The sequence below is a fragment of the Anguilla anguilla genome, chromosome 16, assembly GCF_013347855.1.
Source record: "Anguilla anguilla isolate fAngAng1 chromosome 16, fAngAng1.pri, whole genome shotgun sequence".
NCBI lineage: Eukaryota > Metazoa > Chordata > Actinopteri > Anguilliformes > Anguillidae > Anguilla > Anguilla anguilla.
The window spans coordinates 14418589-14436543 of NC_049216.1; the positions used below are offsets into that span (position 1 = coordinate 14418589).

At 45.6% G+C, this 17955-nt stretch overlaps 2 protein-coding genes across 3 annotated transcripts; one reads left to right on the forward strand and one right to left on the reverse strand.

Moving 5' to 3' along the window:
- The first annotated feature begins 630 nt into the window (after positions 1–630).
- Positions 631–5483, forward strand: LOC118215749 (hyaluronan and proteoglycan link protein 3-like). The gene is made up of 5 exons (XM_035396722.1): positions 631–737; positions 3310–3482; positions 3664–4029; positions 4142–4444; positions 5036–5483. Exons 2-5 carry the CDS (start codon positions 3347–3349, stop codon positions 5317–5319), a joined length of 1089 nt encoding a protein of 362 aa, XP_035252613.1. The 5' UTR covers positions 631–737; positions 3310–3346; the 3' UTR covers positions 5320–5483.
- Positions 5484–6448: 965 nt separating this feature from the next.
- On the reverse strand, positions 6449–16432 carry LOC118215746 (aggrecan core protein-like). 2 transcript variants are annotated; one of them, XM_035396718.1, is made up of 17 exons: positions 16151–16432; positions 14360–14445; positions 13667–14038; positions 13042–13216; positions 12616–12743; positions 12015–12308; positions 11558–11866; positions 11225–11399; positions 10834–10961; positions 10450–10743; positions 9895–9981; positions 8844–9803; positions 8086–8244; positions 7894–7976; positions 7478–7622; positions 7148–7330; positions 6449–6783 (listed from the first exon to the last, which is right to left on the reverse strand). In XM_035396718.1, exons 2-17 carry the CDS (start codon positions 14436–14438, stop codon positions 6689–6691), a joined length of 3666 nt encoding a protein of 1221 aa, XP_035252609.1. In that variant the 5' UTR covers positions 14439–14445; positions 16151–16432; the 3' UTR covers positions 6449–6688. The 2 variants fall into 2 exon arrangements, with proteins under 2 accessions (XP_035252609.1, XP_035252608.1); XM_035396717.1 differs by having other exon boundaries at positions 8086–8304.
- Between the last annotated feature and the right edge of the window lie 1523 nt (positions 16433–17955).

Here is a 17955-nt window from a genome sequence, read left to right on the forward strand (position 1 = left end):
CAATTATTCCGCACCTCTGTCACAATCATACCGACTAGCAGGTATGGATGAAACATCCGCCTACTTTAGTTTTAATTGTATCCGACGCAATTGAGTTATGAATGTAATCAAAATGACCTATGGATAGGTCAAAGCTGTTTTTAAAACTGCATAGTGCTAGGCTAAATGTTTTCTGAGTAAAATAAAATAAAAACTGTTACATTTATGTCGACTCATGTTACATCTATGTGTATATCCCAACAGATAGAGTTGACATAGATGCATTGATTAAAAGTAGGCTATGTATTAGTTAAATTTATAGAACTCAATTCTAGCTAGTTTCGATCTACCCTGTTAGGCTACACTTTCTGCACAGCACAAAACGCCAGTGTTAAATGAACTCTTGCAGAGTACATATGGTCCTGCACTGGAAATTTTATTGTGCGCTAAATTATAAAATTCACAGAACCTATCAAATCTGGAAAACAGATTAGGCTACATTCAGTTTACATGAAAGTGGTCCTGCTCCCTGACAGGCGCAGAAGTGGCCCTGTCGCTTTAATGTTAGGCAAGAACCCCTTCAAAAGCGATGCCTTGAGTGACGTCACTCCGACCCTTTTCCTCCAAAGACCTGCTGAAAGGAGTGCGATACGATTCACTTTACTGCAAAAGTCAGTCCGCGCGGAGAGTGATAAATGTAACTACAGAACCGATCATAGGCGTGCTTCTATTCAAGGGACGAACATACATCTCTGTCTGTAAGTAGCTATCCCAGGTTTTAATGCCTTTTTTTTTGTTTGTGTTTTTTTTTTATATAAAGACTGTTTTTAATAATTAAGACTCGCTAATGTTAGGAAAGCAAGCCAAGATGAATACTTGTGACAAAAATTATTACTTACCCCTCCACCTACAAGTGCAATACAGTAGGCTACAGTAATGAAATTGGTATTGTTATTAAAGTCAATAGGTTAAATAGATATTCCATGATGTTCATATCTAATTTGGTCAAGAATTACTTGAGTGACGCCTGACAATTGACAGAAAATGTGTTTTTTTTTTTTTTTTTTGTAAATGTGAACATATCGGTTTTTTTATTTTTTATTTCTTTTGTGGGGGTTAGTCCTCAAGCGCAATTGAAAATGAAAGCCCGCGTATTAATTCGAGTTACATTTAATCGGCCAGTAAAAACTGTTCAAGCTCTATTCTGAAGACTGCACTCGCACTACCTATTCTGTTTCTCGCACAGGTGCACGATAGGCTCATTGCACCACCCTGTGGCCTGACATATACTACTAGCAACCGCTCTGTGTCTGTGCATGCATATTTATTTGTCTATTTTATTTGAGAGCCCAGTACACATTTAGCCAACGATTTCTTTCTTTTTTTAAATTATTATTATTATTTTTTACCTTAGGCTTTAATATGTTGCGTACTCATGGGACGGGAGGCTCCAAAAATCACCGAGAAAACTTATGAGAAAGTGAGACCATCAGAAATTAGAAGAGAGTTAAATGAACGCTGTCTTCTGACTGTAAATTATTCATAATAAGTAGGCCTATTTCGGACGCACAACCTGACAGACACCAGTTCAACACAGTTTTTGATAAGCGGACAGGTGAGATTCTACACATCAGCGCGCGGGTCGCTCTTAAACTCGTGTTCATTACAATAGCAAGATGATTAGGCTACTTTCATTCACGAATAACGTTTTGTATGTTTTGACAAAACAAAACTCCGGGGAAATAATTGGGTACAAAACATTACGCAACCGCCGATCCTCTGAATAGCACTAACCTACAGCAGGCTGCATTCATACATTTTTGTTTTGAGGAATTTGAGGTCAAATATTCCTGATTTGCAGGCTTTTCAATGATGGTTCTTCATTCACAGTTTCACTTTACTTCTGATATTTGCCTGCCACTCTTACTGTCCAAACACGGGCGTCTGGCGGAGAGTTTCAGGTGAACGGCAGTTCACTTGTCAGTCTTTAGGTCCGCAGGCGCGGTCAATTAGTTCTGTTTTGCGTTTCGTCACAGTTACGTCAATGATCAACTAAACAAACTCGAATAAATAGGACAAGTTATTCATTTAACTTACGTTAGGCTAGTCTGATACTTGTTTTATGCGATGGGGTCGTCTGTACCCCAGGTTAATGTAACCCCTGCCCTACTAGGGTGATTAAACGCCTGGACCACAGGGGGCGCCACGCTCTAAATCCTGGATAGGGGTATTGCAGTACACATTGTTCTACAGGAATTAACTTGCGGAGTCAGCGCTGCGCAACATCACCTACCACAGCATATAATTAGCATTCACAGAATAAAAGGCACACTATTTGCAATAACCGGATAAGACGGAATAACACAATTCCAATGCAGATCTGCGTCAATTACGTATTTGTTTTAGATTCAAATAGCCTACTTCTCTACGCTTTACTGATCTTGTCTGGTGTACTGGAACCAATTAAATAGGCTACTCTCAAAGTACAAACCCCCGACTTCTGGTCATATTGGCAGGCTCAATTGCACCAGGCAAGATCAATAGAACACATAAAAGTATTTGAATCCAAAACAAATAGGCCTACGTAGGCCTATACGACCCAGGTCTGTTCCAGTGTATTCAATATCCTTAACCAGTATAAAATAGAAAATGTACAATACATTTAAGAAGGGTCTGTGTAAAATACAAAATAAATAAAAATAAATAGCAATGTATTTAAAAAAACTTACGTTGTAGCAGCATGGGCGTTTGCAACAAGATAATCTAGCCTATGTGATTTCCGCAGTCCTCTTTAAGGACGTCTTCCATTAGTGCAAAATATACCTAAGGAGCAAAGTTTAATAGATATAAACCTTACTCCCTCAATGATCTAAATAGGCCGACATAAGGAGACTTAAACTGAACCTTCGTTAAAAGAAATCGCGGACCGGGGGTGGACATATGTTGGCGATCGTGCACTGGGGAACCGCCGCAAGCATCGAAAAAGCCATAAGTGCATGATTAAATGTCTTTAAAAACAAAAACATTTACAACCTGAACTGTGTGGCCCTAAACGCCCGCAAACACCGTTTATGCCAGCAGCTGGCACTGCGGGTAAGTCATCAACCACGTTAGTAGCAACAATCAAACTTGAAGGAGGTAATGACGTCTGATTGGTTTCATTGTCTTTCACTGCCCTCTGCTGGTAAGTATGCGTAATAGTCAATGTTCAAAGCGATAGCTGCAGAGATGCATTGCTTTTTAAATACTTCAGTCAACATTCCGATATATTGATGTCCACTTAAGCGTTAGATTAGGTTTGACTGAGTAATATTTTATGCTTTTATATAGGGCTAAATCTTGCATTCTGAAAAGTTTGAGAACCACAATGACAGTGAGGTGCCTCCTGCTGGTTGGCCTGCTACAGCTACAGCTACAGCTGCTCTGCATGTGCTGGGCCACTCCACGCTATGTCAACGGCTTCTTCTATGACGACAAAGGAAACGGCAACGGAAAAAAGGAGAGTATGTACTTGCAAAATTTTGAATTTACCCAGCTAAGTATGCTAGAAGATAACTTTTCACATCAGAGACCTACTACACTGTAACTTGACCACACCCACACAGTGACTGAACTCTTTTTGTGCGTGTCTCTGCTGTGTCTGTGTTGTGTCTGTAATCTGTCTACATTATTTCTTTGCCTCAGTTTATTTCAATGGAGTGCGTCTACATGTGGAGGCAGAAGAGACCATGGTGCTTGCTCTGCGGGGGGGCAGTGCAGTATTGCAATGTCGATACTGGTACGAGCCTGCGTTGAGCGTCCCCCGCAGGACCCGAGTGAAATGGTACTGGCAGGCGGCTAACGGGCCAGAGAAAGAAGTGCTGGTGGCTATTGGCTCGAGACAGCGCAGCTTTGAGGACTTCAAAGGGCGTGTTAACCTACAAGACCACACCCCGGGGGAGGTGTCCCTCGTCATCAGAGAGCTGCAGTTGAACGACACGGGACGCTACCGCTGTGAGGTGATCGATGGGCTGGAGGACCAGAGCGTCACCATTGACCTGGCTTTACGAGGTACGGCTGAATGGTAGCCACATTGCCAGGCTTCCTTTAACCTCTTCCCGCAGAGCTAGAACCCGGTCTTTCTGTCTGTCTGACTGTCTGTCTGCCTTTTGTCTCACCCCAGGAGTGGTATTCCCGTACCAGCCACCTGGGGGGCGATATCAGCTGAACTTCCATGCTGCACAGCAGACTTGTGAGGAGCAGGACTCTGCTCTGGCCACGTTTGAGCAGCTGTTCTGGGCGTGGGAGGAGGGGATGGACTGGTGCAACGCGGGCTGGCTGGCAGACGGCACGGTGCAGTACCCCATCACCTCGGCCCGAGAGGCGTGTGGGGGCGCAGACCTGGCCCCCGGCATCCGGAGCTACGGCCTCCGCCACCGGCAGCTGCACCGCTACGACGCGTTCTGCTTCTCCTCTTCAATATCAGGTATGACACAAGCTCTCTGTGACCTCTGCGTGCCATCACAGAGTTGGCCTGAGTATGACACCTACATCATGGCACTTCAGTTAGCGCTGTCTCATATCTCCTCATAAGGGCTGCCTTATATCTACTGATTAGGGCTTTCTCATGTATCATTAGGAATGGCCCATATCTGTAAGTTAAAAATGAATCAAATCTCCTCATTAGGGCTATCTCATATGTGAGGAATGTTCCATAACTCCATGTTAAGACTATCTCATATCTCCTGGTTAAGGGCTGGCTCATATCTACTGATTAGGGCTGTTTCCAGACCTGGGTCAAATACATGTTTGTTTTGGATTCAAATACTTTTCTACGCCTTACTGATCTTCTCTGGTGTATTGGAACCAATTAAATAGTCTCAAAAAGTGCAGACTCCGCCTTCTGGGTATATTGGCAGGCTCAATTACACCAGGCAAGATCAGTAGAGCACAGAAAAGTATTTTAATCCAGAACAAATTTGTATTTGACCTGGCTGTTTCATACCACCATATTAGGCTCATGTTGCTGTGGTCTTTGCAGTGCGCTGACACATTTACTGTGTCCCTTTCCCTGCAGGACGTGTACACTTCCTGCAGGCCTCACACGGATTCAGTTTCAGGGAGGCGCAGCGGGCGTGTGAGAGGGACGGAGCACAGATCGCCAAGGTGGGCCAGCTGTACGCCTCCTGGTGGTTCGCAGGATTGGACCGCTGTGACGCAGGCTGGCTGGCGGACGGGAGCCTGCGCTACCCCATCACCCAGCACCGCCCCAACTGTGGCCCCCCAGAACCTGGAGTGCGCAGCTTTGGGTTCCCCCCCCAGCACGAGAAACACGGCGTGTACTGCTACACTGCCCACTGACACCCCCCCCACCTTCCACTGCGCACTGACCCCCACTACTACACTGATACTACACTGCTGACTAATAGCTGCTTACACACCACTTAGAGCACTGTGTACATTTGGCTTTTGGTTTATAAATGGACTGAATTTTTGAGGGAAAGATTATAAATCTTTTTAAAGAATTTTTCTGTGAATTTTTTATTAATATTATGTGGGTTCAAATATACTGTATCCTTTCTATTTTCTGTGGGTTTTTTTTTTTTGCAGTACAGTGTTTTCCCTGGAGCTGTGGGCTGTGGAAAGTGTGCTTGACTAGAACCCACAACCACTCTGATGCACAGTGACCTTTATAAACAGAGGGGTTTTAATTTTATATGAAAGATAGCATGTGAAACAGAAGCCATATTTTTTGTGTAAAATGTTCCCAAGTCCAATACGCCTTTCTCCAGTTCTGAAATTCATATTATAACATAATATTTTCACATGTGTACAACAGATAACATGAAGATGGCAATTTTGACATGCATTCCCTCCTGCTTATGGATCGCTATTTGGCTGAGCATAGAGACAGTTGGCCATCTCATGCTGTGATTGTGGAATGTGTGAGAGGTGAATGATTGGTCAAAGGTGTGATTTCCGTCAAGGGAATACCGTGTTGTGGCAGATGGGCGGGGCTTGACAGGTCTCAACATATTCTCCAAAGCAGGGCTAATTCAGAGCTTTGATTTGTAGTTGTAATTACCACTATGTCAGTGAGGTTTAGTGTAAGGCTCTTTGAAATACTCTCTCTCTGCCAGTGATCATGAAGTATGGGTTTGAATAGTCCTATTTAAATATTCTGTGAGTGATGCATCCCCCTGTGACCAACAAACGAACTGTGACTACTGATGCAGGTTTTTGTTCTGAGTAAATGATCCTGGATTACAATGTGAATGTTACTTTAAATTGTTTTGGGTTAGGATTGGAGGGGAAAGTCAGGCAATCTTGGTTTGGTGGTCAAGAGCATAGTGCTCCAGTATCACCAACTGATGATCTCTACTGGGGACCTCCAATATGGCTGAGAGACGTGTGTATTATGCTGATTTCACTGTTTCCTACCTACAGAGAGTAAACATTCCTGTTAGAATATACTATGTAACTACTGTCATCAAAGCAAAATCCAACCAATAATAACAAAAATAGTGTATTTAAAAAATATTTCACTGTGCTTAGCACCAGAACAGCATCAAATGAATAAAACCATCAGCTATTTTACCCCTCTAAAACACAGCACTCACAAAGGGCACAAGTCAGATAGAGAACACAGCAGCAGCTGTTTGGGTTTGGATTCAAGGTGGGCCAGCTTAGTGTGAAGTCTCCTTTTGCAGAAACAAATCTTTCTTTATTGTTATTCCCTTAAATCTTTCCTTTGTATCCCTGTAATGTTTATTGAGGATTTCTCTAGGGTCATTTCTGAATGGATTTTCTTTGTTATCTGGGCAGCTGGAGAGAGAGAGAGAGAGAGAGAGAGAGAGACGTGGTGAGACATGGGGAATGAAACGAACCAGTCACAATGTTTCACTAAATCTTTCCTGTATGATTCAATAATTTGGTCTTATAAATTATTTGGTTTTGAATGAATAGTTTTACTGTCGGCAAAAAAAGCACACAAGTTTTATGTATTTGTGTGTGTGTGCATGTGTGTGTTTATGTAAAAAATAGGTGTTTGTGTGTGTGTGTGTGTGTGTGAGAAAGAGAGAGAGGGCGAAAGTGGAAGATAGAATATACATGTATGTAAGTGTGAGTGTAAGTGAGAGTGCGTGTATAAGTGTGTTATCAGTGTAAAAGGGGTTAAATGCACACTCACAGCTTACACACTTTACTCGTGGCCTCTCCCATTGCCCGCCCGCAATGCAGTGCACCACAGGCAAGTGGCGCTGTGTGAATCCCGGGTTACACTTGTATCGCACTGCAGAACTGAACCTGTAGCGACCTTTCCTGTCGCCAATAACCCTTGCATTCTCCACTTCAGGAGGGGGGCCACACCAAGCTGAGAGGGTATGACCAAAAAAAGTCTGTTATACCAAGGTTAAAATGTTAGTGCAGAGGCTAATGATGCTAACGACTATGAAGGAGTTTCATTATGTTCAGTCACCATGAAGCTCCAGTATGAATCCCGGCTGAGCACTCAGCTCACCTGGGCTGGACTTGCAGGTGAAGCGCAGCTGGTAGGTGCAGGGCACGTCATTCCACTGGCCGCCCTCGTGCCAGATCATCGCTACACAGTCCTCTCCTTCGCTGAAGAAACTGTCCGGCTGGTTTGGGCGCCAGTTCTCATATTGCTAAGGAAAAAAACAGCTGCAATCACTTACTGTAGGGGACAAGACTTAAAGATTTAAAACACAGACAACGGCCAGTGCATCTTTTCTCAGTCTCAGAGTAACAGAACGTGCAGGGGGCCGTACTGAGTCTGCACTGGGGGGAGGACCTGCTGTTTGGGCTGTGTTCCAAAGTAACTGACAGTGAAACTGAGGGGAGATACGGCAGGGTAAAGTCATTGCATAGGTGGGAACACGGTGGAGTCCATCAAACCCTTTTCATAGCGAAGCTTACCCTGGGGGATCCATCTGTCCAGTGGAAGTCGTTCTCCACCCTCTTATCATTCAGCCCAATCCACTGGTAATCCTGCGCATTGGCTGGAAGCAGAGCGGAACAGTCAATAAGCTAGAGCGGGGGCGGGGGGCGGGGGGCTGGGCAGGGAGACTCAGAGCCAAAGAGATGGAGAACAGTGAGAACTTTGCTCACCAGTGATAAATTCCTGCTCTTGCGGTGAATGGATGCTGGCCAGGTGGGACTCGTGGTCTTGGCAGTGCTGTTCGGCCGCTTCCCAGGTTTCTCTCCGAGAGACATGCAGGTAACAGTGGCCGTCAAATGCAGTCCAGCCATCCGCACACCCGTGCATCTCTACAGTTGCAGCAGGGGGAGACAGTGAGGCATCTGGCAACACTCCCCATCCCAGGCTGCCTGCACAGTTAAATCAGGTGAGCTCATACAGGGGGAGTACCCTACAGTTAAAACATTGTGATATTGTATAGGCCAGGGGCGGGCAACTCCGATCCTGGAGGGCCAGTGTGTATGCAGGTTTTTGTTTCCACCAGTTACCCTGGACAAATGAGCTAACAAGCTGCATACACCAAGACTGGTTCACGCAGTTTAGATCACAGTTAAACATTTTATATAGGGGCACAATAACTAAGTCTTCAGTTGTCATTCATGTGCTTATCAAGAAATGCAGCTAATGTGTCAGAAGGAATAAATGTTGGGGCTAATTAGGTGATTAAGGCCAGAAATTGGCATGAAAGTCAGAAACAGATATGGCCTTTGTTGCCTACCTCTGGTATAGGCTAAATAAGGTGCTATTGCATCAGTAAAATAAGGTTACAGATACAAACACTAACACTGTGGAGGCTTGTGAATTGAAAATGTCGGGAAAGGGATTACATGCTCCCTATGAACAAAAAGCACACACAACCTCCTCATGCTTGAGGTCAGAGGTCACATACCATCCACTGACAGGGGCTGTTCCAGTCCAGGGGAGGTGTGTGGAGGGATGGTGGGCAGGGTGAGGGCAGCCACACCCCCCTGTGATTGCCCCCCGCTGTGGCTGACCACAGAGATGTGCTTCACCCCTACTGCTCCTCCCACCTGGGCCTGGTCTCCCCACACCTTGGCAGGCTCCTCCTCCTCCGGCTCCCTGCTATCTGTCTGCTTGGTCGACACCTCCATCATCCCCTCATCTGTCAGAAAGGTGACATCACCACTGCCCAATGGGAGGCCAGATCCAGAGAGCACACCCCCAGACTGGAATCCACTGATGTCACCAGATCCTAACAGCAGGTTCCCCGATGCCTCCAGGCCTGGCCTGGAGCTCCCAGAGCTCTCTGTTTGATCTCGGTAGTCTGAGTCCACAAATCCCACGTCTGGGAGGGAGGAGCCACTGCCAGACCCAGAGACCCCGGAGCCTGAGAGGTCTCCAGAGCTGCCGGAATCCAGCCCTGCACCATCCAGTGAGCCTGAGTTCCCTGCCTCGCTGCTGTTCACCAGGGTAATCACAGAGACCCCGCCCTGCTCAGGACTCTGCAGTGTTCCGCTGAGCCCGGAAGATTCCCCAGAGCCAGAGGGGACCTCACTTTCCCCTGAGGAGGAACCAAAGCCCGACTGGCCCGCCGAAAGGGTATGGACACCGCTGCTGCTCTCTCTGGCTTCCTGTGCTCCAGAGGCAGAGTCCTCCTCAGGCTGGACCGTCCCCCTGCCTAACAGGGTCACCGGCTTGTCTGACCCATCACCACTTTGACCAGAAATCTCACCACCACTCTCAACCCTCTCCTTGGACTCTGTTTCACCACTCCCAGAGAGTGCCTCAGGGGTCGGGTCAGAACCAGAACTGGGCGGTTTCACAGAGGTGTGTGGGGGCACAGAAGTAGGAGGGACCACATAGGTGGGCAGGGTTATGAAGCGGGGCTCTGTGAAAAGAAAAGGCAATGTGCTTCATGAACACACAGATGTACAGATAGAGCAGCACTTTCAGTCAAGTTGACGGTGGAGATAACTCACCAGGCCTGAGATGGCTGGGAATGGATGTGATTTCCACCAGATCCCCTTCAGTTCCTGTTATATTCAGCTGGATCCCAGTGTGATTTGCTGACAGGTCAGTTAGAATACACAGAAGACAGCACACACCTAATTATCTCTGGACCCAAGAAGAGCCAGAGTTACTGAATGACTGTTGCCTGAACATTAAGTTCAGTTGTTGGGTACAACACTCTTTACAAAGGACATCAGCCAATACCTGACAGAGTATCCAATGGAAACAGTGAATTACAGATATGAGATAGAAGTTTGATTGTGTAGCAGGGGCATGTAGATGCTTTTAAACAGTGTTGGCCAGGTAAGGTGGTATGGAACACCTTACAGTTAAATATAGTATACTGTAGTCATCTAGGTAAGGCAATGGAGTTAATGTACAAATTATTTTGCATAGATCACAGAATGGTGTTCGCCTGTATGAGAGCAAATTTATTAATTAAGCTGTAATTAAAATATGTTATATTGTATTAAGAGCGTGCGAAAGAGCACCCTGATGAGCATATTAAAGAAGGTAATTTTTACCCCTGAAGCAGTAGGTGTCGTATCTGTTGTGGGGGCTGGGGTACCCGGTCTGGTTGTGGAAGGCATAGGCAGTGTAAACCCCAGTTCTGCCCTCCCCACATTGGGGGCGGGGGCTGGTGAGGGGGTATCTGACACTGCGGTCCGACAACCAGCCGGCGCGACACTTATCATAGCCCCCCCTCCACGCAGCATATAGTTGCCCCGGCAATGCCAGCCTGGCACCCTGCTTCCTACAGCGGAGCACAGCCTCTGCATATGTAAAACCATCAGTGGAGCCAACATGGAAAACCTCACCTGAGAGAGAGAGAGAGAGAGAGAGAGAGGCACATCACTCCTGTGAATATAGATCTAAACTCCATGATTGCATGTCCTTTAATGTTTTACCATTCAGCTGGTGGGTGTAGCAGTATACATCATAGCGCTCATGCCCTGGGCGCAGGCCCTGTGACATCACAGCTGGCGAGTCCATCTGGCCCCTTGAACATTTGTCCCCTGGAGACACGATGGGGTACCTGCCCATCAAACAAAACATTATAAATTCTGCCAACACTCCTGTCTCTAGCTGATGGAAGACCAAAACTAGCCTGATCTCTTACTTGCTATGAGTGTCTAACTGATTTAGAACAAACATACCCTTTAGTTTTACATAGCAAAATCTTTTGATTGGTGAATAAGAATCAGTGATTGACAGAACATCATAGCTCCACCCCTAGTGTGGTTGATGAAGCCTCATTCCCAGTCAGATGAATGAAGGTTAGTCTGGCAGCAGGGTAACCTGACAGACTGGTCACTCAGCCAACCAGGGTTGCAGCCATGGAGGCCGGTCCTCAAGGCAGCATGGAGCTGCGGCGGACTGGCGATGACCGCGCCTGCTTTCCGACACGCCTGCTGGGCCTCTGCAAATGTCAGGGCATAGCTGGGGGACGGGCCACGGTAGTGGAACACCACACCTACGCAGGACACGCCCACAGAGCAGAGAGGTCATGAGGAGCACTGCACAATAACCTTAAGTCAAAATTAAACCACGCTTTGGATAAAAGCGTCTGCCAAATAAATGTAATGCAATGCAACGTCCTGTTGTGCACTCTAGGAGGAATCCCACACTGACCTGTAGGGGGCAGTGTAGGCTCAGCATCAATATGACGGGGAAACTCTGAGCCCACGTTGGGCCGGGCGGTCACCGTGGTGATGTGCTGCTGAACCACACCCTTTGTGCTGGCAGAGCTGTATGGGATACTGTTGGGTGGGGCCAGTGGCAGCTCAGCATAGATGTCAGGGACCAGCTCCTGTTTCACCACTTCCCCCCGTGCCTCTGTCTCCATGGTGAGCCTTCTGAGGAAGACCTCGGTACCCCCAGTGAAAGTGGGCACATTCACTGGGCTGCCCTCCCTGCTCAATAGCACTGTCCTCCCCTCATCTGCACGAAACAGGAACCCCAAAACAGCAAAGAGGGCAGAGCCCTACATTTGAATAATGACATTACAGCAAGCATTGAGGCAGTGCTGAAGCAGACCATATCAAATTATAAAAAAAGGGAAAACATAAGGAATAACCTCCTTACTTACCTTGGAAGCAGATGGCATCGTAGCGAGCGTTTGAGGGGGGGTACCCTGTCTGATTGGGGAAGAGATACACTGTGCGGACCCCCAGGAGGCCACCCCCACACTGCTTCCGGGCAATGTTGATGGGGTATCGGACGCTTTGGTCAGCTAGCCAGCCAGCACTGCACATGTCCATGCCTGCCTGCCATGCCAGGTACAGCTGCCCAGTGGAGGCCAGACGGGCACCCAGCTTCATGCACTGTTCTTCGGCCTCCGCAAAGGTGAACTTGTGGGGAGACATGGAGTAGAACACCTTGCCTGGAGCGCCACAGAGTGAGAGAACAGCTATAGTCACTATACCCTACTTGAAGCACCATAGAGTTAGGGAACAGCTAGTCACTCATGGAGCACCATAGAGTAAGGGAACAGCTAAGTCACTATTCCCTGCCTGGAGCACCATAGAGTTAGGGAACAGCTAGTCACTATACCCTGCATGGAGCACCATAGAGTTAGGGAACAGCTAGTCACTATACCGTACATGGAGCACCATAGAGTTAGGGAACAGCTAGTTACTATACCCTGCATGGCTGAAATGCAGAGACTTTGTTTTATTGATATGCCATACCTGTCAGCTCTTGTGCGAAACAGTACACATCGTACATCTCACTGAGGTCTTGCTCTCCATACGTCCGCAGTCCAGGGAGCGTGTTCTTATCACCATAGCAACCCTCCCTGGGATGCTGAATGGGATACCTGACAGACAAAATGTGTCCTTTGGCTGTGCCAACATGCCAACACCACAAGCACTCTCTCAGGAAATAATGTCACAGAACAGCATGTGTATTGCGCAAGAAAGCATATTCTTCACAAAACAAGATTTGTTTCTCTAAACTTAAAACAAAATTCCTGAAAAAATTGAATGTTAAATAAGTATGAAGAATACACGTTTAAAGTATTTTTGTGAATTCAAATGTCAAATGCTTATTAGAAGAAACAAGGTTGCTGTCCCTGTTAAAGCCACTCAGGTAATCAGCTAGAGGGACAGACAGACCTAACGGTGCGGTCGGCCAGCCAGCCAGCATCACACTGATGCATCCCGTCCTCATAGGCAGCCTGCAGCTGTGCTGGAGTGGCGATCACAGCGTCGATGTGGGAACATGCTGCCTGGGCCTGCTCAAAGCTCAGGCTGTAGCGTGAGGAGATGGTGCGGTAGTGGAACACAATACCTGGAAGGGAGTAGAACAACCTGTCAGTCCCACTAAACTCATCTACCAGCCGTTAGACAGCCATTGTTACCCCCTGAAATTACTCTAGTGGTATTTCCCAGCGCTGGTAATGTCGGTCCCATTACTAACTGATCTCACTGCTGTTTCTCAGTGAACCTCAGTACTGTAACTCTCAGTGTTGTTACTCAGTTGTTACCCATAGTTCTGTTAGTTCCTGGGAGGTGATTTGCAGATACAATCCTCCACTGAGCCTCATACAATTAAAAAGACGTGCCTCAGCCAGTCAAAATTCAGCACTTCACCCAGTGAAATAAAAGTGCCTCAAGTAATCAAAAAGAAGTGTTGGAGCTTCAGTTTAGTGAGTGAAAGGAGCATGCATGCAGTGAGATGGTACTGTTAACATACAGTATTACAGCAGTAACTGAGAAAGCCCTGACTCTGCGTTCTTACCTGGAACCTCAGTATCCACTGAGTCCTGGGCCTTCCTGAAGCCATGCGTCACTTGGCAGCGGTAAGTCCCAGAATCACTGGAGCGCAGCCCAGAGATCTCCATACTGCCGTCTGTGGGCACCAGTGGGTAACTCACCATGGAAACCCGGCCTACGTACTGGGGCTCCACCCGCACAGAGCCTCCAGTGGCCACCAGCACCACCGACACCCTGTCCTTGGTCACATGAGTCCACTTGATGCAGTAGGAGAGGGGGGCGAGGGGGGCTGGGACAGAGCTGTCCAGGAAGTAGCAGGGCACCACCATCGCCCCTCCCAGCTGAGACCGCAGTGGGGGCGACACAGGGACGCTGACGCTCAGGGTGTCTTCTGGCTCTGTGTGTGTGAGGGGGAAGTGTAGGATACAGGCCTTAAACTCCATACAACCATGCTTAACAGATGCTAAACATAACTGAATTTTAAGAGAAGATTTGGGAGAGCTGGATGCTGGAAACCTCCCCTTCTCTATTTTTCTCCCCATTTTTCTCCTTCTTCGCTGATGTACAAAGGGTTGGGATTTGGGGGGATTCTTTCTTCCAGCTAGGTGCGATCCTGATGCCAACATCCAAGCCCAAATGCTACAATATTACTCCATTCATCTCTAATGGACAGGGATGGATATACAGAATGACAACCTGGGAGAGTATAACAGCTCACCTGTTCTGGACACCTGTACTGTTGCAAGCCCACCACTGATGAGGTGCAATAGCACACACAGCAACAGCAAAGTGGACATAATTTACCTGTGAAAGAATGAGAAAATACCATCTTTGTCACTTCTCAAGTTTTACTAAAAGCTTCTAACAGAATCTGGCACAGTTTCTGTTAGAAGCTGTGGTGCAACACCACATCTATCTACATGCGCAGTACACTTGCTCCTGCATAGAGTTGGGCCTCAGAGTGAGAGGAGTGCGAGGAGGCCATCACAGCCCTGCATCCAACACGTGATCAGACATTGCGCTTTCCTGTGAACCTCTGAGACCTCTCTCTTCTGGACTTTCAGAAAAATGTGAAACAGGAATTTGCTCACATACAGTAGGTTCAGACGGGTTAGTGTGTGGAACAGTTGGCATGTACACTTCTTTAGATAGAAATCTCCACCATGCCACGGGTATTGTGATTTAAATAAAACGATATGGGCATTGTTCGTAACATTGTTCAATAGTGTCAGTAATGTCTTTAAATATTTTAGGACACAGTGCAGCGATGTGCACATTGCTAATGAGATGTCTGGTGACAAGCAAACACGCATGTAAGGTACAGACCATGCAGACACACTTGACACACCTAAATGAACACACCTGGAAACTGTTGGAAACAACAGCACTTCCAATCCATCGTGTGCAGACGTGGAAATTCCACATCAATAGTTCATTACAATAATAAGTTGGAATAAAAAACTAAAACAGAATGACAAAAATGAATAGTCAGATATGAAAATAAAGCAGATATATCAAAAGGAAAATGGAGTAGGGAAATAGGTGGGTTTTCTGATATAGAACCATCCTGTCTAATAGGGGAGACCAAGGGTTGGTCAGCACACTTATCACTCTTTGCTCAATTTCTCTGGCATAATTTATGTTAGGATATTCCACCCAAAAGCAATAGCATTTTAACATTGTACCAACCAACCCCAAGATCAGCGTGCCAACCAACCCCACTCACATTGGGACCCACCTTAGTGAACACATGATGTTACCCAACTAACATCACCCATCACAGACTGTCAAATCTTCTTTCAAAATGTTGCTGATTCCTAACTCTAAGTCATACATATCCAATATTTATATGTAACAAAAGAAGACCATTTTTAAACTTTTGATACTACAAAACTGAAATGTTTACCTCACAAAAAGTGAGGTAAACATTTTTAAACTTTTGATACTACAAAACTGAAATGTTTACCTCACAAAAAGTGAGTAATTTTTCAAATGTTTTATCACAATATATGACTGCAGTTGAAGTAAACAAACATTTTGGCAATGCATTTTTTTGTCTGTGACCTACAAAGGACCAGAAAATAGCAGTATGCCCACCAACCCCTGTGCCAACCGTCCCCAGTCTCCCCTACTACCTTACACCATGATTACATTTCTATAACAGCTCAAGCCCTGGCACTGGGATTTTCCTAGGCATTTGTTGCATATACAACGATGTGAAAATATAAAATATTATTATATTCTGTCACAAAATTGTAAGACTGTATCAGAATATAACTGCTAACATTTATAACTGCGAGTCTCGAAAGTTACCTATCTACAGACTGAAATACGGACCCTATTAGGATGGCTTATTTCATTATTTAACATGTAGCCTACACTCCATTAACTCTCGCTTTTTGTGCAGCATATATGTCATTTTAAGGGCAAATTAATCATTCGGTGTTTGTAAATATATTAAAACAATCAAAGAAACACGTATGTTCGTATCAGACATGCAGCGATTTACCTTAAGAGATGCAGTGAACTGTCGCAATGTTCCAAGTTACATATCCCGTGGGAATAAGAGTCACACTCGTTGAAGGATAAAAACGCATCAAGTTTCCTTTCAAATTCACTGTCTTCATTAACCGTTATATTATTCGTGCTCTTGCTGCACTCACATTCGCATTGCAATGACGTTAATGTCTCTCGACTGCATGAGTTCAGGTCACTTTTAAAAAAAGTCTGGTTACTTTATTAAGTTTCACTGTAAAATGCAGAATGCCGGATCCAAGTAAAGCACATGCAGTGTGTGTATGCAACGTGTGTAAGGGAGAGAGAGAGAGAGAGAGAGAGAGAGAGAGAGAGAGAGAGAGAGAGAGAGAGAGAGAGAGTTGAGAGAGAGAGAGAGAGAGAGAGAGAGAAGCCTGATTCTCAGGTTATTTCATTGATGCCCTGAGGCAAATAATTTGTGATCAATTACGTCATATTATAACTAATATCAGAGGAAGACAATTGGAAATATAGTCTGTACATAATGTATTATATACATAATGTACAATGTATTATACTCCAAATCTTTGCTTTGTTGATTCACAGTTTGGGTTTTTGTTAACTATTTATCAGTGCCCTATGTGCTGATCTAGGGTCAGCTAACCAAGCTTTATTTAAAACAACACCAATTTAATTTAATTACAATTTAGTTATTTTATTTTTTTCAAATGAAATGTTCAATCAATTGCTTGTTAGCCCACCCAGAAGTCAATTTAACCACCAAAAGCCACGTGGAAGAAGTACAGTATTTGGGATGGAAGGACAGGTAATGGTCTTTGCAGCATATATTGTGTAAAGAAGTGTCCCTTGTTTTACAGTGCATAGGGGCATGATTGTATTTGTTCTTTACAGTAGTGTGTGTCCGGCTGCTGGTGTTAACCTGAGAAACCTCAGTCTTTAGGGAAGGCTCTGTCAGGTATGAGCAGGGAGGTCATGATCCCCAGGGGCCTCAGCAGCACATAGGATGTGCATTTCTTACCACCTGACCTGTTAACATGAACACGCGACATGATCAAGAAACATGAGCACACACGGGTCTGTACAGGGAGGGGGGAGCAGTAATGACAGTTACAAGTAACCTGGTGCTCTTGTCAGAATCCATCATAAATTTCACACCCCACAAAAAAGTTTACATTCCATAGAGTGTGTCTAAAATCATAATTCCAGCTCTGGTGCATGTACAGTTTAAAAAGTATGAATTCCCTCAGAAGACTCATATATTGTCCTGTCTGAGATTTGTAAGGCTGCCTCTGATTGTATGACACACATCCATGAGGATTAGAAAAGTTTATGGAAAGATTATTTTGATTTTGGGCTCATCTGGTAACATTACATAACCCTGCACTGGATCCAGCTGTGGGAGGGTGTGTGAGGTGGGCGTGTGAGTCCCTGCACGCAAGTGTGTGAGGAGGGGGTGTGTGTGTGACATGGGTGGGACAGTGTGTTTTTCAGAGAACACTGTTTGCTTATGTCTGAGCACAGAGGAGGCTTTCTTTCTCCCTGTGCTGGGCTGGGACAAGGGAAGAAAAAGCCCCTATATTAAACCAATCCAGACTAAGACCCCAGACTTAGTCCTGCTCTACTCCCTTTAAACACAACATGCATACCTGATTGTGCATTTCAAGGACACTTTACTTCTTTTCATAGAGGAGGCCTTAAAAGTTTTGAGCTATTTTTAGATATATGTTAATTTGAAACTGTGAAGTGACCCTCATAAGTTAAAACATGCGTTTTATACTGTGACTGGGTTATTGTTTTTTTAAGGAGAATGATCTTTGC